We start from the raw sequence: 23343 nt of genomic DNA on the forward strand, positions 1-23343 counted from the left end.
TTGATTGACGGTCGAAGTATTCACTATCAAAATATGTGAAGGCGTGCGGACTAAATCCTATTAAATCAGAAGTTTTCGTTGTAGAATGACAAGTATAGATGAAACGATCACGAGCTCATGTATATATCGAAACCTTCGATTTGGACGGTTGTGGAAATTCGACCCGTGGAATTAGGTAGAACTCGAAAGACACATCCAGTGGTGTCTTTAAAAAAAGAGAGAGGACCGCGTGGTAGATGCGGTGAGATTGAGCCGGAGAGTGAGAGTGCTAGGAAAGTGACCCGATTCCGATGAAGGCTCGGGATTGATTCATGTTGCGTCCAAGTATTCTGGTATAGAAAGATTTTCAGCCTCGAGGCAGAGAAAGTGAGATATCCACGCAACCAATGACTTTTACGAAAGGGAATCTATAACTGAATCTGCAGCGGAACTCCAAAGATTTAAATTCACAGATGAGTGGAAGCGTATCATTGTGTGGATTGAGGTACAAACTACTCATCTACCGACTACCCTGTCAAACCCTTGATCCTGCCCTGGACCAGAACGTCCTCAGAAAATTCCATAGTTTGCACCCCACCGGTGTTCCCCTGCCTCCATTCCTCTACAAGCGCCTTCGCCTCAACAGTTTGAATGTTATGATTTTTCGTCCCAACTGTTATGTGTAGCCTAGTTCTGATCTCTTCAGATAGTTTACCGATGAACTCTACCCCTTTTTGCTCTGAATCAGACCCCGGAAGAACCTTTAGATCGTCAACGACGACGGCCATGACTCTGTCATTCCATATGATATTTTTCAACTTGAACTCGAACATTGGTGGATTTTTGGACGAATGTAGATCGATACATCGTTCCCAAAGTTCGATTTCTCCGGGAAGACTTTTCTTGTGAATGACTGTAATGTGTGGCCGTTGGGTAATTCGTTGGTTTTTCTTCAAATGCATCCACATAGTATATGTTGTAGGATTTTCACCAAGCACCTTCGTTAAAACCTGTTCGAGATGGATCTCAGGAACGATGCCAAAATATCTCGGTTCCTTCTCTTTTGGCTTTTGCTTTGACTCTTCGTCCGCTTTTTTCGTAGCAGGCCTATATCCAGTGGCCTTCTCAATACCCTTCGCAATATTTTCTGGAGTGGGTCTAGGCAGATCCAGCTCCTTGCAGATCCCGTCGACAGCACGGTTGACGGCAGAGACAAAATCTTCCTCGAGGTCCATGTCAATTATGGCATCTACCTCTGCAGGAGCAAGCTCCTCAGTCTGCGTGATGAACATCCATATGACATCTTCGTGGGCGCGAAACTTGGATGCATCGGCTCTGAGGGTCTGGTGGTTCTCCCCTCGAACGAGGACACGATCACCACAAATTCGATGCACAGTACTTTGTGGGTATGACGCGAGAGACCAATTGAGGGCGAGGAGTCGAACAGGGGGTATCATTTTTTGCGTAAGTTCTCGTAATTGGGTACGGTGTTGCCGGAGATGGTTATTCCTGTTCGCCAAGGTCAATGTAGATAGGATGAACAAGAGATAAAATGGGGAAACGTACTTACTTGTCTGCGATCACTACGTCGTGGCTTTTTAGAAGGTTTTGAACGTTCTTGAGAAAGACGGGCGCGGATTTCTTAACGTGCACATCATCACTTTGCGTATGTCCAAAACCGAAAATATGGGTGAGAGCGACTGCAACAGTGGTTTTACCTGTAGCCAACGCTCGTCAGACAATACAGCGTGTCGGATTACATCTAACTCACCACAGCCGGGAATGGCAATAGGGACTATTACGGTCTTCCCGAACTCTGGTTTCATTTGACCTTTTTGTTCAGTCTCACTCCCAAGGTCTTCTGCATCTAATCTACCCCCGTCGGATCTTATTCCCTTCTTCCCCTTTTCAGCCTCCAGCCACTGTAGGAACCTCTCTCTAGTAGCAATAATCCCTTTCCCTTTTGTATACTCCTTGAAAAGAGAAGGATCGCGTAAAATTTCTCCTATGACCCAACGTACGTAAACGCGGGTCTCTGGACGCTTCATTTTATTGCGAGGAACAGTATTCTCTAACGTTTTGGCTACACGCGCACCCTTTTTGTGCGCGGACAGGATCGTCTTGGTGACCTCGCGCCAGTCACGATACATGAGATATGGCTCATCAAATTTGACCTTGAAGAAGAAGGTGGACCCAGGCGCGTAAGGAGTCTTTCCCCGATCGTTCTCGTTTCCTGACGGAGGGGTAGTGACATGCGTTCTGACAACGAAACCTTCTACGGCTTGGCCATTCCAATGCTGGGTTTTGCTGACCTCATCAGTGAACTTTTGAACTTCCTCGATAGAATTGAACACGATAGATTCAGTCTTGATGAAACCCCATTCAGAGGCGAATTCGTCGACGGTGGAGTGCGGGAGAGTGCTGAACTCCTTGGTACAGGTATTGAGTCCGTGAAGATGAAGACCGGTAAGATGTGGTGGATAACCCAAGACGTGTTCCTCGAACGAATCGTCGCAAAGCTATTACCCGAAGGATCAGCGTCAATCTTACAGCATCGCATAGTCATACGCACTTCTGCTATTGCTGTCCAGTTGTTGTCCCATAAAGTCTTGGCCAGTTCTGCTTCTGTCCTTCCTTTCTCTTCGAGATACCTTTTCAGCCATCCTTCTCCAGCTTCAGCGTGGCTTTTCTCCGATTGCCCAATAGGCCCCAGAGAATGTTTGGATGTGATGACTAGTTTTTCTGGAGTCAGGGCGCCAATGAAGATGATGCAGCCATTCGACTTTAGCGAAAGTGTGTAAGGAGCAGCGGTATGCATTTTCAAAGAAGACCACTAGGAATACGATTAATGTTGCAAGAGAGAAACACAGATCAAGAGCAGCACACCGTAGTCCAAGGGACCTCTCCAATATTGAAAAATTTGTCGTAACCTCTGATTACAATCCGATGAGAATTTGGATCTCTTCCAACCTGCACAGTAAATAGACCTCTTGCGAGGGTGGGGAACGGCGACGGAACATCATAGTACTTGTACTCGTTCATTTTCCAGCTCCTCACCCCGAGGGTTGAATCTGCAGGTGCATCATACACAGTCGACTTTACCAATTTAGGATTCTTGCTGGATAGTTTCAAGAGAGCATCAATTAGATCAGAGTCTTCGCTTTTTGTGGCGGGATGAGGCATTCCAAGTTGTTTTGACATTCTGTTATAGGTGACGGAGAGCTGTCGAGTCGAGTTCGAGGCGACGACACTGTTCACAAGGGAAAGGCGAAAGCCTCCCCTGCATAGGCGTGTTAAATTCAAAATTTTGATTCGAATTGACGCGTTGCGGTATTAGCCTTCCGGGTTGTGAGTCATGTCCATATATAGCCAGTGAAAAGCGACTCACCGTTCTTTCCCTCTTGATCAAGCGGTATCCTAGAAAAGATTGTGTGCTGGTCGCTGGCGGCAAGTTGGCAGTGTCGGGCTAATGGGCGCTTGAAGGGCGCTTGTATCACGGCATTCTTCTTTCTGACAGGAACCTCTACCAGCTTCTCTCTCGTCGTCGTTCTCAATTGCACTTCTACTCCACCAGGGCAGATTGCCGTCATAAAACATTTCAAGCCAACGATTGGATTACGAAAAAACAGCTCCAAAGAAACCGATCCATTAATGCCTCAAGGACGGAAGGAATCTGAAGGAATGCGTTCAGGTATCCACACACACGCTTGTAGCACATCGTAATTCAACGACATACCGAATTATCCGTATTACTTTCCTCGTTCCTGCAGTTCCTGGATCTTCTTGGGACTCTTTCAAGCAGTCCTCGGTCTTACTTCATTTTACTTCTCGTCCTCGATTCTTTAGAAGCTCCCCTTTTTGATATTCTAGATTATTCCATGACAGACCTCTTTTGAAAATAGGAATGCTCTAGAAACGGAGCTTTTCCCCTTTTGCGACTTTCCTAAATAAGGTCACATGCTTGCTAGAGAAAGATTTTGATTAGGAACCTCATTCGAGACACCCGAGGTATGTTCATTATGTGTTGGTACCTCCAACTTTCTGTCTCTTACTGTTTGTTTATCACGTTAGCAGCTGCTCAAAGCCCGATTGTCATTGTCAGTCTGTGATCAATCCTTCAACATATTGTGACGGCACTGGAAAAACAGAATGAGGAAGATCAAACGAATCACAGGCGCACTGAAGAATCGGTCTACTTCGTCCGAAGTCCGTCTCCGTGGGCACCCTGGCTGCTTTCTTATGCATGCGTTCGCTGCAGGTTCGCTGCTTTGCAAAAAGATTTCTACCGTCATTCGATACGACACTGGGTATTTCCATTACATCGAAGTCCACTTTTGAGAACGCCTTGAGTGCTGTAGAGCATGACAATGGCAATCTTCACTACTATCACTTTCAAACTGACATACCGCGAAATCATTTGTTTTGTGCTCCAGGACATCCTACAATGCCCTGACAAGACTGTAGATGATCTGGAATAGAGCGCCGGAGCAAAGTTTTCGGTTGATGCAATATTTTTCAAACCTATGTAGTGACCTCCATCTTCTTCAATCAGGTTGCAATCGGTTATCTCAGTTGAAATCCCGCCTGACACACGATCTATACGTGCGGGTTGGCGTGCATTAACTCGAAATTCCGAGCATGGACGTACGTCATGCTTGGTTTAGGTAGGTTTATGTAGGACTAACGATTTGGCTACATACGCCAGAAAAACTCATCGGGTTAAAACTTGGTGCCCGCCCGCACTACTTGTGAGATCATAAAAAGGTTCCCGCCTGTCAGTGTTGTTAACACACACCGATCCTTTATTTACAAGCTTCATCCCACAGAGGTGAAGTCATTAACGTATACTCAAAATCGACAAGGATAGCTTTCTCCATTCGGATACTGCAGTAAAAAATTGCCCCTCCGCCGACTGCGCAAGGGGGGTTGGGCCGCTTACCCTCAAGTCCTCGTTTGCTCCGCGTTGCATTTGAAGCCCGCTCAAGATGATTATCGATGTATGTACATCCCCGTTTTACCAGCATGCTTCCAGTCCAAGAGTTCTAGTCCAATCTAACGGTAGCACACATGAATCAGGATCTAAATGCTCTATTTTCGGAATTTCTATTCAGGTATTTACCATATAGTATGCAGTACGTGATTGCTACCTTATACACCAGTTTTTTGCTTACTGCCATGAACCTTACTCCGTCATGTTAGCTTCCTTATCCAGACTTTGCTTATATTCCAATAAGGCACAGCTTAGGGACATGACACGAGTTTATGGCTGGAATACGTGGCTTGCCTCCGAGAAGCTTTTGACGAACTGGGACATTTTTAAACCTCGCTACTTCTCTTGCCATTTCCCTGAATCAGAGCTCCACTTTGACATTTGCAAACGCCTTTTACTTTCTCCTTGGGGTGCAATTGATTACTTGTGGTGAAAAATAGAGCATACAACTGCAGTATTAGGTGAAGTCGGTTTCGTATTCGTCTCTAATATTTCCTAGCTCAAGGAAACGTTGGTACAAAACCCCTACTACGAACAGTCCAATCTTTACTCGATCACCCATTAGTTACCTGATCCTCCCTAGTCCAGTTGCTTCTACTTCGCGTCGCACCAGGCTCAGCATGAGATTTAAAATAACCTTCGTCACCGTTACCATCACCTCCCTTGCGGCCGCCATCCCCACTCTTCGCACCGAGCCTGCTAGTAGCTGCTCCACTGGCCCTGTTCGGTGCTGCCAGACCGTCGAGTCTGCCCAAAGCTCCAGTGCTGCTGGAATCCTTTCCACACTTGAAATTGTTCTGCAGGACTTGCAGGTCATTGTCTTGTCGGTCTCGCATGCGATCCCATTACCGGAATTGGGGCAGGCGGGAGCAGCTGGTAGGATTTTTCTTATTGTGACGGAATTAGCTTACACTTGACTGATTCTTCTAAATAGTTCTGCAGAAACAGTCTGCTGTGAAGACAACAGGCATGGTGTGTAGCCATTTATACCTTCTCATCTTCCGTAAGTCACAGACGGCCACAAACAGGCACTCTCATCTCCATAGGATGCGCCCCTGTTACTCTTTGACCATGTTGTCCTGAGCGCACATTGCTGTATTTGAAACTTTGTATCACTAGATCGTTAAAGAACAGTTAAATCTGTTTGTACATGATATAAAGAGGCTCATCCTACACCACGCTTGACAGTCTAATATAGTGGTATATTCATGGATGGTGTTTTTGTCAATTTGATTGTACAATGTCAGAAAAAGTACTGGTCGAACATGTCCCCGAGTGGCACTACCGGTGGATGGCCACAAGTATATGACATTATGTTCACACCAAGAGCAGAGAAAATTATGAAAATCTCACTAGCTGCTGAATTATATTTTACGACTCCAAAATGAAATGCCAAGGAGGATGAGTCTTATGAGCACCGATCGTGGGAATTTCGACCTTCCTTTTTTGCTTTTCTCCTTCCTATTTGATCAACTTTCCCGCCCATGGGCCATATGGTACCTCCTGCTGGTGATCGGTGGTCCCCGACGCTTAATCTATCCTATCCTCAAGCGCTCATATACATGATCAATACCGATCCGCACTCAATTATGTGGAAGCCAGAAGTTGTCTCTTTGGCTAAAGGTGAAAATACCGGAAAATACCTTACACGCACCGGAGTTCTCTCCTCTTTGCAGCTTTCAGATCGAGTGTACTACATAGAGTGGGTATGCTTCTTTCGGGTGGGTAACGCTGAATGTCCATGAAATCATTTTGGAGACCTTGATTGACTCGGAGTACTACTTTGATTGCGGTACAAAAATGGACAAGAAAAAAAGCCTGTTATGCCGATGCCCGTCCGATATCACTATCCTATACTATCCAATCACACTGGGTGACACCTTGACATGAGGTCCGTTCAATGTCTATGTCTGTCTGTCTCATGTACACACACATATATATATATATTCTTCAAATCATTCAATCCGGATTGCCAGTCCATGCTCCGATGCGTATCGTCCACCACCTTGGGAAGTTGTCGAATTAGGAGGTGAACATTCATTTCGTGGGGATTCAAACCAGGAAGACAGTGCTTGAAGGTCAGTTGGAGCATCATCGTGCTTATCGATGAATATGTACATCTCATGTGTGTTTCATAGCATAAATTTTCCCTATTCAAGTTGCTTGGCAGCTCGGAATGACCGGAGACTACTATGTTGTCCGACTAAAATAACCCCCCGCCAGCTATGGCATGTTCAAATCCAAGGTGAACACATTCCACAAGGGCTCCACAGCTTCTCAAGGAATGTTGATTATCCCGGCTGCAACAGCAAAACGTCGTCATTGAGGAATTTTCACGACCTACGCAATGATCATTCATCACCGATTCTATGCTTTATAATAGCTCTGGAGAAGTATAAAACATTCGAAACGAGAATGATTTCCTCACTCGAACAACTAACAACTGTTTCAAGTACTTCTATAGACTCATCATGCAGTTCAAACTCGTTTTTGTTTCCGCCGCTCTCGCTACTCTTGCGGTCGCCACGCCTGCTCCCCGCAATGAGCCAGCCAGTAGCTGTACCACCGGCGCTATCCAGTGTTGCAATACTGTAGAGTCAGCCAGTAGCGCCAGCGCGGCTACGATCATCAATAGTCTTGGAATTGTTCTCCAAGATGTGAATGCTCTCGTCGGACTTACTTGCAGCCCTATCACTGTTATCGGCGCTTCAGGCGGCAGCTGGTAAGCTATTTTGCACTACCTATTTGCTTCAAATGTTGATTGTTTGCTTGTGAAGTTCTGCTCAAGCTGTCTGCTGCGATGACAACAGCCACGGTATGAATTTGCCCCATCTTAGAAACATCTTCTCAATTTCTGTGTGCTAATTACTTCTCTATTTTGGCTCAGGTGGACTCATCTCTATAGGATGCGTCCCAGTCAGCTTGTGATTATTCCCTGACTTATCACAACGACAAGAGGCACAGGTTGTGATTGCGACTCCTTGGCAGTGTGTGGTTGGGTCGAAATTTGTTGTCTTTGGATATATCGATTAACTGCTTTGTTATTGTGTGCATGAAATTTGAATGATTTTCTGTTATGACTGCCTAGTCCTCCTGCCTCCTCATTATCAACCCTCAAATTTGGGTAAGTTAGATGAGATCAATCTATAAACCCATAGCCATTAAGTCCGCAAAGCGTAATCGCTAGTTGGTATAGAGGCTCAGAGTCAAGGCTGGGACAAAACTGGAAAAGAGTTGATTCTTCCATCCATAAATGCTTGCAGATTGAAGGACTATTATGATTAAGCGATTGGCCTTGGCCCTGCTGTGCATTCTAAAGTGTACTTGCTCATTTTTCTTACCTTGCCTTGCTCAGTGGCATCATCCCGGAACTTTCCTGCAACATGTAGGCTGTAGATGGAAGTCCCGTGATGAAACATTATCAGGCCGTCTATGGATATGCTGATTGAGCTCTACAAAACCCTTGTTTCCCGGAATGGTTTCCTTCAACGGTCCTTCAATATGAAAAAAAATGTTCTGTCGAGATGTGACGACTATGCCCCTTTTCCAGGATGACCGTCATGGCACTCTTGAACATGAAAAATATTCCTATTGGACGTGTATGTGGGACCTGGGTGCTGGAGCAATACGCATCAGGCCCAATCTTTTGACTTTTTGCTAACAGCTTTCTCTGGGCGAGATGGGGATGGACAACTGAAAGTGTCAGGAGTGTATTCTTACGATAGAAATAAAAATGGCCAATTCATAACCACGCTACATTTATAGCATAAGGTTTCCTTGATCTTATCGAGTTATCCGGTGGCGTATTGTCGATGTCAGGAATTGTCAGAAGACTGACCGGTGCTGACCATTGACTCCTACTCTCTCCTACTGACTTTGAGGTCCAAGAATTCTTCTTTCAAGATTTTTGCTTCCTAGAGTTCGACCGATCCTGTCAAGTCTTCTGGCGGCATGACTCTTCCGCCAGTCTCGCGGGCCAGTTTTGACGAGAAGTGCAATCCTGTCAAGTCTCGTAACGGCGTGACTTTTCCGCCAGTTTCGCGGGCCAATTTAGACGAGCATTGTCTTATCCGAGAGAGAAGGAGGTAATACTAGTTCGTTCCAAGCTGAAGTCACTAATGCTTTGGTTATTCAAAAATACTTCTGAGTTGGGCAGGTTCCTGAATTTCGGTCAAAATTTTCTGACGGTGAAAATGGCAGTTACTTACCCCCACAACGGTTTGCGCCGCTTTTTTGCTGGCATCTGTAGGAACAACAGGAGGAATTTTCTTTATTTCCGTTACATGCTCTTGACCATACATAGTGATTGTAGACCGTGATGCATGACAAAGGTCGATAGCTCTATTCATGAGTAGATCTGGCGAGTTATCACATATTTGAATAAAGACACCAAACTGTCTGTACGACGTCGAGGTTCCTACTTCATCCTTATGTTTTCCCATCTCCAAAAGTTAATAGTCGATAATAAGAATACGTTTCAGGCTTGAAGAATTCCATCTTCCCTTTCACATACACCACGTCCGGGCCTACGTCGACATTCCACTCCCATGCATGGTCCCCCTTTGTCTCGCCGGTGCGTATGATGAGAGATTTGTGAGCCTAATCAAAGGTATCAGACACAGCCGGACAGGCGAGCAAAGACGTCATAAAAAACACGGTAAACAAAGACACACCTTCTGCAGCTTCTTAATCGCCTTCTCATTATCATGCGAGATATGCTGGTCAGTCAAATTGAGATCTCGTAGATTCTTAGCGAGGTCTGGATTGGATTCGCAAGAGGTTGCGAGGAGGGCAGCGAGAGCGCGATGGTCACTGTATGACCCGAGTAAGAGACATCGTGAGTAACCTCAGACAAAAGGAGCAATAAACGCTGCACTCACATTTTCCCGGTGCTCAGGAAGGAGAGTAAAGGTTAAATGCTGAATGAAAAGAGCTGACAAGCGCCTACACGCTATCATGACCAGTGATTCGCAGCGCCTCCAGTTTGGGACAAGACTCCGCAATTGCAAGTAAAGCATCTTTACCTAGTTGCGTGTGCGAGTCCAAAGACATAAGCTTTATCTTAGGGCAATTAGGGCAATTGCGAATGAATTGATTGAATGCTTACTCGGAAACGTAAGATCCTGAGCCAGTGTCTGCTTCTCCTGCGATGAAAGTATTGAGCCGAGCACAGAGCGTTGGTCGAGTAGTCAAAATGCCAAGGACAGCACTGTCGCACACAAAAGGTGAGCAAAAGTAAATATGATATTTGTATGTTAAATGATATGTTACACGCACTCATCGATACTGAATTCCCTGCCAAATTTGACACAATCGATCCCTAGAGCATCCAATCTGCTTTGATCCCATTGCATTGAGTTTGATTGATAGGAGCTCCGGGAGTGGACGCTGGAATAATCGGCTATAGCAGTCTTGAACGTCCTTGGTTGAGGAGGAGCTTGAGAGCGTCCTCCTCTACCACGGCCATTTCCGCCACGACGTGAACCACTGTTATTTCCAGCGCCTCCTCCTCCACGGCCGCGACCACCAGAAGCTCCTGCGCCTACTGTGTTCGCAAATGCATGAAGGTCAACACCTCCTCATTTTCCTGGTCGTGAAACAGGTATTTGCGAAAGTTTATTCGAACTTTTTGTGAGTTGATTCTTTCATAAAAATGTGAAGACACTCTGGTGCACGTGACAGTTCGTAATAGATAACACTCGCTTTGACTATACCTTAAATCAGATGGCAACTATATACAATTGAAAGGTTACTAAGTACAGTTTCTGATATATTCAATCCCGAAAATACATAGGTTCGGCGACTTGATAGGTACATGTTGAGGATACTTGTACAGAGTGAAAGAAACGGGCAATCGGAACGCAGAAGTGTGTATCGCAACTTGCAGAGAAGGGGCTATGGGTATCGCGAATAGTGAGGGTATACTTAACCTGGGATGGTGACAGAAAAAGAAACGAAACGACGAGGATGAGCTTGTGGTATGCTAAGCAACGAACTCATATTCCAACCACACCTGGTCCATCATTTCAGGCTTTTTGATCATGTTATTTTTACAACAACCTGCCCTATGTCGTTTCTCGCAATCGGCCCTAGCCAAAGCTTGACCACATCTTAAACAAAGGATCCTTATCGGCGAGTGGTGATGGACGAAATGTCTAGCAAAGGCATCCGCTGCCATGCCTTTACCTTCCAAGTCACATCCAGTCCATCTGCAAATAAATTTCCCCTTTGACGGAGCTTTGCCGGAGGATTGCTCTTCCTGTATAGAATCATCGCGGTGGGCGATAGCATGTGCGGAAACAGACTTTTTATCGTCATGACCAAAATCGTGTTGACATTCAAAACCGGAAGTATAGAGCCATTTGCATACTCGGTCGGTTCGGAGCTTTCGCACTTCCACAAAATCAGGCTCGTGCGTGCCCTTGGGACGTTTGGGAGCTCGGGCTTTGGTATAAGGCGCTTTCCTGCTATTTGAGGGACTAGTGCCGGTCCGGCTGCTGCGTTGTGCCATAGATGAACCTGTAAAGGTGGTATCTTGATTACCTGATGCGGAGCGGGACAGCGCATCGACTGTAGGTGAGGTGGAGGAGGCGGATGACTGGTTACCGTAGTCACTGCCTGTATTGCCGGATCCGGAGTCAACTTTATTCGTCATCGTGCTATTCTGAACGAGAGGGTTATTCGAATGGAAAACACTCCCCTCAACGGAAATGAGTGTCGAAGATCGCGAAAGACGGCGTGTACGGGAGGAGGAGGGCCCATGCCCCTGGCCAATTCCAGGGCCCGGGACAAGAGCATAGGGTAACGAAGGTAAAGGTAAAGAGGATCCCGCTTGCTGAGGGTAATAGTTCATCGAAGAAGGGTTGAATATGGTAGACTGAGTGCCTACTGTCGGATGCGACGTTGGGAAATTGTTGTATAATATCGGCGAGTATGTCGAATGAAGAGAGCTGGAGAAGGGGGATCCGATATTATTGTTTCCGTGCGTGAAGGTGAGGTTATCATGACCAGCGTTCAAAGGTCCAGCTGTAGAATTGTTGGGAAATGCCGCCGGCGCATATGTCCATGAAGGCGGGGGAGAGTAATTCGAGAAGGGGGATGTCATAGAATTCTCGCTATGCATGGAGGTAAATTCATTATAATTAAGGTTCGAAGGTCCTGCCATTGTAGGGGCTGTCTGTTGTCGAAAGAGCCCATTCAGATTGAAATTGGTCGAGGAAAGATAAGGCCGAGGATCAAGCTGCAATAACTGAGGGTTTATCACGAGCGAATGCTCTGCATTTCTCCTAAGAGAGTGATCGAAGTTTCATTCAGCGACGAGTGGATGATGTAAAAGGGGAAGACGTACCTGTCATTTCCGTAGCTTCCTTGCTGAAGAAGCTCCAGCGAGTTTCCGAAGGTTTGCTGGCTATTAGTGAAGAATCCGTTGAGATAAGAACCTTCAGGCCCCATAGACTAATTGACACCAAAATCATTGAGTGAATCGTGAAGTAGAAAACGCAGAATCACCCACATTCGTGTTACTGGGGATGCTTGAATATCCAAGCATCGTACTGATTCTGATAGGAGAACTCAAGCAAAAAAGGAGATCGAGTTTAAGCGGTTAGAGAAGTCGTGAGATGAAGGTTGAGATGAAGGTTGAGATAAAGAGAGAGATGCCTCGCTTATGCGGAGATTTTTTTTGATCCCTGAGTGCTCATTGTTCGTCGAGGTTTAGCTGTCCAAGCTGGGCTTTCACGTGGTCGCGTTGACTCTGTCATCCCTTCTTCCATTGTGGAGAAAGCTTCCCCGGACCTAAAATCAAGTCCTAGGTATACAGTTCTCCAAGTCGAGCTTTGACGTTCTGAAGACGTTTGGGCGTAAGGGAGTCCATGAAAGAACGACGGCCGGCCTAGTCCTGCTATCTTTACGAGTGATCGATTCACAGGTCCATTGTGCTCCAAGAAACCTTGCGACGGATCTTGCGAAACGGCAGTCATAGTGAGTTGCCTCCCCGTCATATTTCATGGAACAAGGGGATCGATAGCGTGGTGTTGGCATAGAAGCTACTAATCTTCAGACAATAACTCTGGGTAAGTACAACAACTTGAAACGATAAAAAACGAACGCACGTTCAAGACCTAATGGCCGTAGGACGCGTTGATCTGACTATAGAGCGCGTCCAAAGATTGTTTGGTACGAAGGAGAAGAGCGTCGAGAGAGAGAAGAACACAAAACTTTCGACGCGACGATGAGTAGAGGCATGGGCACAGGCAAGTGACATTTCCAATTCGCAAAAGCTATTATACACAATTTCGATATTCAATTTCTGCCGTTTTCAGCTGTTATTCAGTCACAGATGGTTCCCTTTATGTAGAACATCGCAGCGAGAGAGTAGCCGAGACTCCGCTCAAGCTCTGGTCCAACGGGTCGAGTATGATTTGGTAAGATAATCCTGCAACAACAAATCCGTGGTTAGCTGAGGGTCATGGGATGAAAAAAAAATTTTGGTCACCTCATCAAACGTAGTTTTGAATGATTCCCTTGCTTTAGCAGTATCCCAGTACTTCTTCCACCTCGCGAACCTCTTATCCGTCTGCAATGCTTCCCAGGTGCTCTTTCCTTCGCCCTCAGGGAATGCCCCGAAATCATTCTTCAATGAGACTTCCATCCTCCCAAAGAAGGGAATCACCGCAGCATCAGCTAGCGTAAATTCTGTTCCATCACCAATCGCCAGACCCTCTGGTGCCATGAGATCCTGGAGCTGTTCGATGGCAGAAAAGATACCCTCTGCGCCATTGGGAGCTTTGCCGCTTTGGAAGGTGAAGAGGGCGGGTCCAAATTTATTTGCGAAGGTATCGATGAAAAATCGGGTTTTGGCTCTGAGGACAGGGTCTTTTGGAAGTAGAGAACTGTTGGGGAAGAGATCGGCGACGAATTCGATAAGGACGAGGGATTCGGCGATCTTGGTGGACGAAGGAGATGGTTGGTCACCAGTGGTTTTGGGGCCACCGTAAGCGATAGCAGGAACCTGAAGGATAACAGTCTGAAAAAACATACTGATTAATCGAGATGCGGTACGTACTTTACTCGCAGGATTAATCTTTGGCTGGTACCATTCCGGCTTGTTTTTGAGGTCAATCTCGTATCTCACAAAGTCCTTGTTTGATTTCAAGCCAGTTTCAGCAAGAGCCAGTTCAACCCTGTGAGCAAAAGGGCAAATCTACGGAAGAAAGTAATGTTAGGTTGATCTGTGCACCACTGGACACTTTGTTGGACGCACCTTCGCGGTGTAGAGAACAAGAGGTTCAGCCAAAGCCATTGTACAATGTATGAGAAGGATGAGTGAAGGAAGAGGTCATTGGGTTGCGTTTATATGGGCAGAATCTGGATGAATAAGCTCCTGAGAGCAAAGGCTGAGTAAGGTGATTACAATCGCGCGCCATATAGCGCAATGCGTAATGCACTTACTCAGCTGCGAATATCAGCAGAGAAGGTCCTCCCATACCGGAGAATCCTCAAGGCCTCAATTACCAGTCAGTTACAGTGAGACGCTCAAACGGTACCGTGCGAAAGTAACCAGATTTGCTTCTACCATCCGTGCATATTCTAATTGGGGACCATGTTGGTTTACCAACATACTGTGTTGGCAGGAACTTACACCATATGCAGGAACCTCTTCTACAAGCGCACGATGTGCATCGAAGCTCAATTGCCTCAGATCATCCTATGTATACCCCCGTAGGCATAACGATAACAACACAACCTCCGGCTGACTGAAATCCTGTCCACCGCCTCAAGACTAAACTTTATCAACCAACACGAATCGCCACGCGTTATGGTCTATGCTACAAATCGTCGACTTGCAATTTTCCGTCTATGCGTCAGCATAGGCCAGCATCAGCATTTAGCGCTACCTGCAAGTACTCGTTTAGCCGTGACGAGGTCAAGAAGGGTAGTTGATCCCGGTCCCAGCCCGCCAAGCGTAAGCCAAGCTCTTCAATGGTTGCGAAGCGGAATTGGCAATCAAGGGAAAACCCGCTATAACAGCCCACCTCGCTATACACAGGAGCTCTCCATCCCCACTTTGTACGAGCTGGTCTCCTCACACAAGCAGGTCTTGATCAAAAGCGGAGAAATTCACATCACATTCCACTCACCTTGTTCCTTCAACCCTTTGCCACCATGAAGTATCCCACTATCACTGCTACGACCGCAGTCGTCCTCGCATCTGTCGCACTTCAAGTGCCCGCTGCTGCTATCCCTATACCCGGCTTACCGTTCACGCCTGGCTTTATAAATGACCCCATCATTCCAAGCATGCCGACCATCCAGAACATACCTGCTGTCCCGTATACTCCAATTGATATGTACAACCCAGCAGCTATTCCTGGCATGCCAGATTTAACAGGTCTAGGCGGAATGCACGTATAACGTTCCTCTCACCATATATAACGCTGATCAACGTTCTTGCAGACGAATGATGAAGGCACGCGATCTCAGTCCACAGTCCGACGTTCAATAAAGAATTTCTTCTACCGGAAGACGCATGTTCCCTAACATGAATTAGTCACAGAACGGGATACTGGAGGTGTAATGATAGTTCGTCCACCTTTCGAATAAACGATTTCGATTCGCAGGATTAACTGACGGATATCATGTAAGATGTGCGATTGCTGTAGTTGTAAAGCAGCTTTTATAAATATACGTACCCAAGTTAGTTTTCCCCTAGGCATACTCGAGCCACAGCCTCCGCAACATAAAGTTCCTGATGTCCAGATAGCTTTGTTTTCTGGAACTCCTTTGAAATCTCTTCATGGTCTTTCGTTTATCTTCAGCGATCCACCATGTTACTATCTTCCACCATCAGTACTCAGTTCTAGTTCGATAGTCAGGGTCAATCTGGGGTTGGTTTCCTGGAGGAGCCACCATCTATGATCTTCAAGATACATCCTCATGATATCCTTATACAAAACCTCAAAAACAAAAGCAGCGAAACCCCGTTTGTACCGGAAATATACCTGAAAAGATATTGCGACTGACCGCCCCCACAGCCACCCGTATTTTGTACCTCAGCCGTCGGTTCGTCGGTTGTAAATTTTCTTCAATGCAGAACGCCATCAATTTCCTGATCTGAGTATTATAAGTATCTCGCCCAAGGTCCTCATATCTTTTATCTTTCTACGAGCTGGTCCTCATTGCAAGCAGGACTTGTGAACCACGTCCCCTCAGAAAAAAAAGACTTCCGCCACAAATTTCCTATACCCGTTGCATTTTCGTGACACCCACGCTTGTTCAAGTTCTTATCCTCCGGTTCCTAACGCGTCGTCACTCGGGGGGCGTTTTTCCCTCGTCAAGCCATATTATGACAGCCACAAGTGCAGTTGCCATCCTTCTTTTTGTCGCCTCTTTGGCCATTCAGGTCTACGCGGCGGCGATTCCTAGCGCATCATCTCCTCCTGGGAAGTTCTCGGACGATCTAGATATTCCAAGCGCATCTGCTACTCCGCACATCCAGGGCCTTCCGAGTGTCTCTGTGCGAAATACACCATCGACCGCCGTGTCTTCGTACGTATTCAGCTTCTTCAATCATAATAAAAATAGGAATCGAGAACTCACCAAAAACAACAAACTTGGGTACTTTTTTAGAATTCCGGATTCGACGAGCCCAATGCATGTGAACTCAATGATCGAGACTCGTACGCGCGAGCATGATTACCTGACTCCGCGCCGCCTGGATGGTCAGAAAAAGAACTCTTCGATGAATATGCCTTTAGACCCGAGTGAAACGGAGAAGAAGGAGGAAGGGAAGGAAAAGGGGGACTTGAAGGGTGCTCCGCCTCCGAAAAAGCAGTCGAAGCAACAGAAGGTGGAGACGGAAAGGCTTGCGCAGGAGCAACTTGCGGAGAGGAAGAAAATAAAGGCCGCCAACCCGCCAGTGAAGAAAACGACGAAAACGACGAAAACGACGAAAACGACGCCTACGACGCCTAACGTAACTAAGGTGCCGGAGAAGAAGAAGAATCTGAATAATCCATTGGTAAATCCTATCATCAATAACATCGTGTATGGCAATGTCCAGAATGGACTCGGACCATCGTTCAGCAAACCTCACCCGAAAAATCAGAAGACTACTGTGGGTTTTCTTTGTTTTGGCTTACGACCATTACTACGACGCTGATTCTTAAACGATAGGACGCATGATAAGCTGTATAGTTCAACTGTGCAAACAGAAAGTGCCCCCTTATGCAGTTTTGTACAACTCGCAAATATTACTCGTTGTAATTGTTTTTTTATTTTTCGAATGTGTATCTTTTCCGACGTCGGTCGCTGACCGAAGAAGAATGGTGGAAGCGAGACTCGTACTTTGTATTGAGTACCTTCAGATGTTGAGGATAACTTGAACTTAAGCAAACTTTGGCCGCCCCCGATTTTTGTTCTTTCAATTTGTAAGTCAAAAGCTGGTCAGAACAGGCCAGGTCGCTGCTTTAGTCGCGTATTTCTCTCTCGTGCCAAGCCAAATACATGTTTCGCGTACAGACTAGACCGAAACAAGCTATGTAGTGTATGTTTGTAAAAGCTTGAACCACCAAAATTGGTGTGGAATCATCCGTTAACCCCTCATGCAAAATGGGGTGAAGATAAAGGTGAAGAAGGGCATTCAAATTTCGGAATTTTCTCGAGCGGTTGGGTTGAATGTACGTATACGGGCCATACGGAAGGGGCTGGAATGAGTCGTATGAGCGTAAATGTACTGCGTGTAAACTGCACGGAACTCACTGTGACTCTTTTATCACTCGAGGAGCACTCTGGAGCACTGCGATATGCTATACGGTATAGGCTGTGTTTCTTGTCAACCCCTTTGATAACATAATACTTGAGGTATTTCAGGTTGAAGCATAGACTTGAAGAAGATAACTTCGTACTTTGACAATTGAGAGATGTGTTGAATGAGTAGCTAGCAGCTACCGGTGAGATACGCAGGAATGAGAACAGGAATATGATCATTACGAAGAGATGCGAGAGAAATGCGGCGTATGAGAATGTTGTGCCGGTGGTCTGATGTTTATCTTCCTCCATGCGCATGAAGCTCCTGTGAAGCTCCACGGTCTCCGCTGTCGTCCATCAGCGTTCATCGCCTTTTTTTGAACCATCAATTGATTTCCAAACTGGTTCCTTTTTTCGCCTCTGTCATATAAGCATGTTGTGTGCGAACAGCTCATGTTCCTTGCTTACTTTACGAGCTGGTCTCCGAGCCCTTGAGGAATCCCTCCATAGTGTGTCCGCACGCACATTTAATCAATACCTCCAAGCAAGCAGGTCTTGCGAGCGAGACGACCGTTGGACGACTTTTGCTGTTGGCCAATTTCACAATGTTGCGCGCGCTTATCCTCGTTCTTGTCGCTATTTCAGTGATTCAAGCATATGCGGCTGTAATACCCAACACGATACCAGTGTGTCAGTAAGTTTATTTTTCGCACACGACCTAAGTATACTAGCAATACCCACCTGTCTTCGTCAGGTCATTAAATGAACGACAACTTGTTGATTCCAGTTCGATGTTGGAGGTACGCGGTCTCAGAGACAAGTTACAAAAATTTAGGACCAAGTTCCGAACGAAAATGAACCCTACTTCGAAAAGCAAGGATAGCGACTCTATCCGCCCTGCAGACACTCCCCATATGTCCCAGGCCTCCTTGAAGGAAGAGGCTTTGCTCCCTTCAGGAGCCTCGAATTCTACAACACCTGGGAAGCATCGTGGTGGTCAGCGGAAAATGGGTCCCCAGCCCAAGGAGGATGAGTCAAAAGGGAAGGAACCCGCCCTCGCCAACTCATCTCCTTTCAATGATACGTCACAGATCACGGAAGGGAGTGACACCACCTCCCATACATCCAGCTCGACAAAGCACCACCACCACCACCACCATCGTACCTCTGCCGCGACGGCGAATATCCATAAAGATGATGATGACGACACATCCACCTTGAAGCCACCTAGACGTCACAGAGGCTCGACAGTCACCGGCACCACCAACGTACCTCCCAAACCCGACCTAAAGCGAGTTAGCTCTTCAATGTCCTCAGGATCGGAATATGCCGTAACCATTTCCAGCGAAGACGGCAACCAGTCAATTAAAGATCCTCGTCCCGAACGTCTCTGGGTACCCGGTCATCATCGTACAAGCTCTGCTGCCTCTAAGCACAACAGTCTCGACGCAGGTGTAATGAGAACAGGAAGTAGTGCCAGTCGCGGGCCCGGGGGTCCTAATAGGGGTAGGCCGAGGACAGGCAGCATGAATAATTCGATGGATAGGTCAAGCACAAGAGAGAGAGAGAAAGAGAGAGAGAAAGAGAGAGAAAGAGAGAAAGCTGAGAACCGCGCGTCAGCACTCTACGCAGCGACCCAAAATACACAAAATATGCAAACCACACAGTCTGCTGCCTTCAATGCGAATACATTCGCTACAAACTTTGGGAACGCAGCAGCCCCGGTTCCAGGTATGACTAAACCGCCGGGGACGCGTTAGAGGGAGGAGGTCTTAGTAAAGATAGGGCGAGTGGTGCTGAGTGGTGTCTGTCAGATGCTGACCATCATCGCTAATGCATCTGCCAATAGCTGGACGGGATGGTTGTCCCACAAGCATATTTTGTTGGGATATTGGATTTAATAGGAGGTAGTACTACAGGCTACAGTCTATATCCGAATATTCTTTAGAGTCCCGTTTTTTGCATATTTAGCGCGCTTATTTAGCGCTTTAATTTTGTCCATGTTCTTGGCCATCCTCTTGTCTGTTACACCCTGCGCACGCGTGTTAATATCCGTTTCTGTACACTTAATGTCTGGCACTGCACTACTATAGAATGCATAGGCGTCACTTCGATTTTGAGAATGATCAGTTGGGCTCTGATGATCCTGCGGTAATGTTGTCTGTTTGTTGACCACTTTTACAATGGTGCTTATTTGCTTACTTCAGTTCCAAGAATTCGTGCAAGGAACAAGCCAAGACTTTGACCTTGACCTTACTCAGGATAATGACTTTGATCAAGTCTACCCTAACGCTGAGCAGTCCACAAAAAAACCTCCTCCTCTTCATACCCACAATCACAAGAATCACGAAAACCACTCCTCCGATTTCAATAGTTACGATGAATACCTTGCATGGGAAAGGCAAGACGCCGAACATATAGCGAAGATCCGACGCGACATTGCTTCTACTCGGGAACAGCTTGAAATGCAGGAAGCAGCATTGGCGGCACTAGAAAAGGAGCATAGAGAGAAGAAAGAACGACATCACGCATCACTCAATCGAAATAATTTCTCGAATGCAGTAGGGAACAGCAAGAAGAAGGACAGAGCTGGTTTCATAGATTATGAAAATGACCAATTCCTTTGGGATGCGTCGTTGAAGGATAATATGAAAAAGGTCTTTAGAATCAACGATTTTAGGCTGTGTCAAAGAGGGTGCGTCGCTTTTTGATTGCATCAGAGCGCGTCGAGACTGACTTGCGCGCCTTGAAACCACAGGGTCTGTAACGCGAATATGGATGGAAGAGACATCGTAGTGGTTATGCCGACCGGTACCCATCCATTCCTACAGTCAACTCTTGCGGCACGAGCTTACTTTGATTTTTGATCTTCTTTTAAGGCGGTGGAAAATCGCTGACCTACCAACTTCCTGCAATCATGACTGCTGGGGTCACTCTCGTGCTATCTCCCTTAATTTCTCTTATCACCGACCAGATTATGCATCTGAAAAACGTAGGAGGTGAACAGGAATATTTTCTCCTCCTCGTAACAAGAAAATCACCATATATACAGTCGAAGCAGTCAAAATTACAGGGTCCACTCCCAAACTAGATCAAGACAATATCAATGCGAGACTGGGTGGCATGGCTGCTGGACGAGACACAAACGAGAAAGAAATTAAACTGTTATATTGCACGGTATTTCGCTTTTATCAATTTATCTTCGGACAGTACTTCTGAACCTCAGTCTGTAGCCGGAGAAACTTGCCAAGAGCAAACGCTTCGTGGCGCTCTTACAAAGGTTGGCTGATGCTTTGAAATTAGGTACGTGCACGTCGTTCTCAACTGTCCAACTCGTTCAGCTCTTAACTCCTTGGTAGCGCGAATTGTCATTGACGAAGCTCATTGCGTCTCACAAATGGGACACGATTTTCGGTGAGTGGCTTTCTTGCTGGAGTTTCAATTTGACTAACCTTCATCATCCAGACCAGACTACCAAAAACTACACATCCTCCGTCAACTCTTCCCGAACGTCCCAATCATGGCGCTAAGCGCTACGTGTCCACCGCTTGTTCTTGCTGATTTATTGAAAGTGTTGAGGTTGGGCACAACTGTGCCTTCAGATAGTGAGCAAAGCCTCATTTCTTCTGTTACCCATCCGTCCTTACTTGACTACCCTTCACAGGTGTCCCCAGATCCAAGCACCCACCCAACACAGTATACTTTACCTCCCCGCTCTACCGCCCGAACTTGCACTATCAAGTCCTCCCGAAGGCCGCCGAAGGTAACAGAGTGTACGAGGAGATAACAACGTGGATTTTGGAGAAGCATCGTGAGGATAGTGGGATCGTGTACTGTCTGAGCCGGAAGGTGAGCTGATTTACCCTTTTGCCTTGTTCTTCCCGGATCTCTTCCGAAATTCCGAATAGACACTAATGTCAACCTTCGAATTTTTAGGATACCGAAAAGGTTGCTGCTGAGCTTAACAAACGTGGTGGGATTCGTACTGGAGTTTATCATTCTGAGCGTAGTGATAGCGAGAAGGAGACATTACATTGGAACTGGCAGAAGGGGACTGTCAAGGTTGTTTGTGCGACTATTGGTAAGTACTATCATATCACATAGTGGCTTGGTTTGTTACTGCGCGGTCTTTTTCTCGCTAACTGACTGCATTATCTTCTATACAGCTTTCGGGCTGGGTATCGACAAGGGCGATGTAAGATTTGTGATACATCATTCAATATCGGTGAATCTCCGCTGCTCTCTTTCCTTCCATTCGTTATCCCTTTTCTGATTCCTGCTTTCGAATATTTAGAAATCTCTGGACGGGTACTATCAAGAATCCGGACGAGCGGGACGAGACGGGAAAGACTCGGATTGTGTTATGTATTATCGGGCCCAAGACGCATCAACACTTAGTTCGATGGCGATGGCGGATAAGGATGGGAGCACAAAATGTGGGTGCTGTGGTTCCAGGATTGGATTACGTGACAATATTGAACGACGCTCCATTTCAAGTATACGCAATACTTTCATTCGCGCAAAATTTAAAGCAATGTAGGAAGATTCAATTCGCAAAGCAAGTCTTTCGTCCAGTTGTGTGTAGGAATATACTCATGTGATCTCATTAATCTCTAGCTACTTCTCTCACACCTCCAATGTTTCCATAACCTCCTGGTCTACTTCATCTGTCTCTGCACATACTCCTTGTGGGCACTGCGACAACTGTACTCGAGATGCGGACTCGTTTGAAGACAAGGATGTGACATTTGAGGCCTGGCAATTGCTGAAAATTGTACAGGAGGTAACTAGGGGCGGAGGCAACGTGACGCTGGCAAAGACGGCGGAGTTGGCGCGAAGTTCGGGCAAGGCCGCTTATACGGGAACTGGAGACGGTGGAGCAGGGGGTGGTCGTAGCGGAAAGAGGGGAAGGAAAGGCGGTGGTGGTAGGAAAGAGAATGTTGTCATGGATCTGGATGCTGTCTGCGGAGGAAAGGTTCAGTTGAAAAGGGAGGTATGTGCAATATATCCTTTTTTCGCTTGGCTCATCGATCAGGTGTCTAACCATCTTCGTAGGACATAGAAACTCTTCTCATTGAACTACTTCTCAACCGGTACCTCAAGGAGCAATACTACAGCACAGCTTATGCGACTGTGGTGTACATTCAATTGGGTGAACGCGCACCAATGCTCACACGCTTTCCTACCAAGGAAGGTCTGGCTACCTTAAGCATGAAACTTTCGTTTTCGTTCAGAGTCATGAAGAGAAATGCAAAAGGCAGGCCTAAACTGACGACATCGAGCAGTAAGAAGGGAAAAGCCGCTGCCAGTGCTGCTGGTTCGACGTCTATCCTGAATGATGAACATGGGGATCCAGATGTACCCGGATTTGATATCGATGACCACAATGACGAAGATGTGGAGGAGGATGCCAAGCTGTTCAAATCAAAGATGACACCGTCTCAACGGAATTTCCGGACTTCCACATCGTTGCAAAATCGTGCCCGACCTCAAGCTACATCAAATCCGGCAGATGCGATAAACATCAGTGATGACGAGGATGACGACGCTTCCAAAGGCAGTAATGATGAAGAATCGGATGATGAGAACAAAAACGCTGGTGGTTGGATGAATGTAACAACAAGAAC

General features: G+C 46.4%; 10 protein-coding genes across 10 annotated transcripts; 6 read left to right on the forward strand and 4 right to left on the reverse strand.

The window, feature by feature from the left end:
* Nucleotides 1–405: 405 nt before the first annotated feature.
* On the reverse strand, nucleotides 406–3263 carry C8R40DRAFT_507442 (RNA ligase). Its single transcript, XM_046235280.1, has 5 exons — nucleotides 2866–3263; nucleotides 2552–2812; nucleotides 1751–2498; nucleotides 1550–1697; nucleotides 406–1488 (listed from the first exon to the last, which is right to left on the reverse strand). Exons 1-5 carry the CDS (start codon nucleotides 3178–3180, stop codon nucleotides 507–509), a joined length of 2454 nt encoding a protein of 817 aa, XP_046083258.1. The 5' UTR covers nucleotides 3181–3263; the 3' UTR covers nucleotides 406–506.
* Nucleotides 3264–5589: 2326 nt separating this feature from the next.
* On the forward strand, nucleotides 5590–6015 carry C8R40DRAFT_1173898 (fungal hydrophobin; the record flags this gene model as incomplete). The annotated part of the gene is made up of 3 exons (XM_046232088.1): nucleotides 5590–5845; nucleotides 5904–5941; nucleotides 5998–6015. 3 exons carry the CDS (start codon nucleotides 5590–5592, stop codon nucleotides 6013–6015), a joined length of 312 nt encoding a protein of 103 aa, XP_046083259.1.
* A 1425-nt stretch (nucleotides 6016–7440) lies between these two features.
* On the forward strand, nucleotides 7441–7897 carry C8R40DRAFT_1053166 (hydrophobin 2; the record flags this gene model as incomplete). Its single annotated transcript, XM_046224821.1, has 3 exons — nucleotides 7441–7691; nucleotides 7747–7784; nucleotides 7857–7897. 3 exons carry the CDS (start codon nucleotides 7441–7443, stop codon nucleotides 7895–7897), a joined length of 330 nt encoding a protein of 109 aa, XP_046083260.1.
* A 2972-nt stretch (nucleotides 7898–10869) lies between these two features.
* Nucleotides 10870–12643, reverse strand: C8R40DRAFT_508278 (uncharacterized protein). The gene is made up of 4 exons (XM_046235283.1): nucleotides 12483–12643; nucleotides 12318–12424; nucleotides 11859–12255; nucleotides 10870–11804 (listed from the first exon to the last, which is right to left on the reverse strand). Exons 1-4 carry the CDS (start codon nucleotides 12516–12518, stop codon nucleotides 10953–10955), a joined length of 1392 nt encoding a protein of 463 aa, XP_046083261.1. The 5' UTR covers nucleotides 12519–12643; the 3' UTR covers nucleotides 10870–10952.
* Nucleotides 12644–13358: 715 nt separating this feature from the next.
* On the reverse strand, nucleotides 13359–14270 carry C8R40DRAFT_1071946 (glutathione S-transferase C-terminal-like protein; the record flags this gene model as incomplete). The annotated part of the gene is made up of 4 exons (XM_046226401.1): nucleotides 13359–13403; nucleotides 13464–13979; nucleotides 14034–14171; nucleotides 14232–14270. 4 exons carry the CDS (start codon nucleotides 14268–14270, stop codon nucleotides 13359–13361), a joined length of 738 nt encoding a protein of 245 aa, XP_046083262.1.
* Nucleotides 14271–15133: 863 nt separating this feature from the next.
* On the forward strand, nucleotides 15134–15508 carry C8R40DRAFT_1071947 (uncharacterized protein; the record flags this gene model as incomplete). The annotated part of the gene is made up of 2 exons (XM_046226402.1): nucleotides 15134–15376; nucleotides 15425–15508. The coding sequence occupies 2 exons, from the start codon at nucleotides 15134–15136 to the stop codon at nucleotides 15506–15508; spliced, it is 327 nt and encodes a 108-aa protein (XP_046083263.1).
* Nucleotides 15509–15998: 490 nt separating this feature from the next.
* Nucleotides 15999–17348, forward strand: C8R40DRAFT_508226 (uncharacterized protein). Its single transcript, XM_046235282.1, has 3 exons — nucleotides 15999–16516; nucleotides 16598–17084; nucleotides 17144–17348. Exons 1-3 carry the CDS (start codon nucleotides 16314–16316, stop codon nucleotides 17150–17152), a joined length of 699 nt encoding a protein of 232 aa, XP_046083264.1. The 5' UTR covers nucleotides 15999–16313; the 3' UTR covers nucleotides 17153–17348.
* Nucleotides 17349–17397: 49 nt separating this feature from the next.
* C8R40DRAFT_508385 (uncharacterized protein) lies at nucleotides 17398–18438 on the reverse strand. Its single transcript, XM_046235284.1, has 3 exons — nucleotides 17875–18438; nucleotides 17729–17808; nucleotides 17398–17673 (listed from the first exon to the last, which is right to left on the reverse strand). Exons 1-3 carry the CDS (start codon nucleotides 18032–18034, stop codon nucleotides 17437–17439), a joined length of 477 nt encoding a protein of 158 aa, XP_046083265.1. The 5' UTR covers nucleotides 18035–18438; the 3' UTR covers nucleotides 17398–17436.
* Nucleotides 18322–19476, forward strand: C8R40DRAFT_1173904 (uncharacterized protein; the record flags this gene model as incomplete). Its single annotated transcript, XM_046232089.1, has 2 exons — nucleotides 18322–18410; nucleotides 18471–19476. 2 exons carry the CDS (start codon nucleotides 18322–18324, stop codon nucleotides 19474–19476), a joined length of 1095 nt encoding a protein of 364 aa, XP_046083266.1.
* A 705-nt stretch (nucleotides 19477–20181) lies between these two features.
* Nucleotides 20182–22897, forward strand: C8R40DRAFT_1053067 (P-loop containing nucleoside triphosphate hydrolase protein; the record flags this gene model as incomplete). Its single annotated transcript, XM_046224810.1, has 14 exons — nucleotides 20182–20411; nucleotides 20475–20527; nucleotides 20596–20715; nucleotides 20769–20893; nucleotides 20950–21019; nucleotides 21076–21130; nucleotides 21182–21321; nucleotides 21381–21565; nucleotides 21653–21797; nucleotides 21883–21941; nucleotides 22011–22152; nucleotides 22214–22295; nucleotides 22334–22709; nucleotides 22772–22897. Coding segments are annotated over 14 exons (1908 nt in total), but the record flags the coding sequence as incomplete, so codon positions are not given.
* Between the last annotated feature and the right edge of the window lie 446 nt (nucleotides 22898–23343).

This window comes from Lentinula edodes, assembly GCF_021015755.1.
Source record: "Lentinula edodes strain Le(Bin) 0899 ss11 chromosome Unknown C8R40scaffold_33, whole genome shotgun sequence".
Lineage (NCBI taxonomy): Eukaryota > Fungi > Basidiomycota > Agaricomycetes > Agaricales > Omphalotaceae > Lentinula > Lentinula edodes.

Excerpts from the sequence above, each read along its gene's own strand:
- C8R40DRAFT_507442 (XM_046235280.1), bottom strand. The coding sequence starts at position 3,180 with ATGTCAAAACAACTTGGAATGCCTCATCCCGCCACAAAAAGCGAAGAC. Across the intron at positions 2,499-2,551 it reads ACTGGACAGCAATAGCAGAA|CTTTGCGACGATTCGTTCGA; the intron begins GTGCGTATGACT and ends TTCGGGTAATAG. Across the intron at positions 1,698-1,750 it reads TATTGCCATTCCCGGCTGTG|GTAAAACCACTGTTGCAGTC; the intron begins GTGAGTTAGATG and ends CGTTGGCTACAG.
- C8R40DRAFT_508278 (XM_046235283.1), bottom strand. The coding sequence starts at position 12,518 with ATGCTTGGATATTCAAGCATCCCCAGTAACACGAAT. Across the intron at positions 12,256-12,317 it reads GGAAGCTACGGAAATGACAG|GAGAAATGCAGAGCATTCGC; the intron begins GTACGTCTTCCC and ends TCACTCTCTTAG. Across the intron at positions 11,805-11,858 it reads TCCCAACGTCGCATCCGACA|CAAGCGGGATCCTCTTTACC; the intron begins GTAGGCACTCAG and ends TATTACCCTCAG.
- C8R40DRAFT_508226 (XM_046235282.1), top strand. The coding sequence starts at position 16,314 with ATGACAGCCACAAGTGCAGTTGCCATCCTTCTTTTTGTCGCCTCTTTG. Across the intron at positions 16,517-16,597 it reads CCATCGACCGCCGTGTCTTC|AATTCCGGATTCGACGAGCC; the intron begins GTACGTATTCAG and ends GTACTTTTTTAG.
- C8R40DRAFT_508385 (XM_046235284.1), bottom strand. The coding sequence starts at position 18,034 with ATGCGCATGGAGGAAGATAAACATCAGACCACCGGCACAACATTCTCA. Across the intron at positions 17,809-17,874 it reads CACATCTCTCAATTGTCAAA|GGGTTGACAAGAAACACAGC; the intron begins GTACGAAGTTAT and ends ATGTTATCAAAG. Across the intron at positions 17,674-17,728 it reads CGAGTGATAAAAGAGTCACA|CCCCTTCCGTATGGCCCGTA; the intron begins GTGAGTTCCGTG and ends GACTCATTCCAG.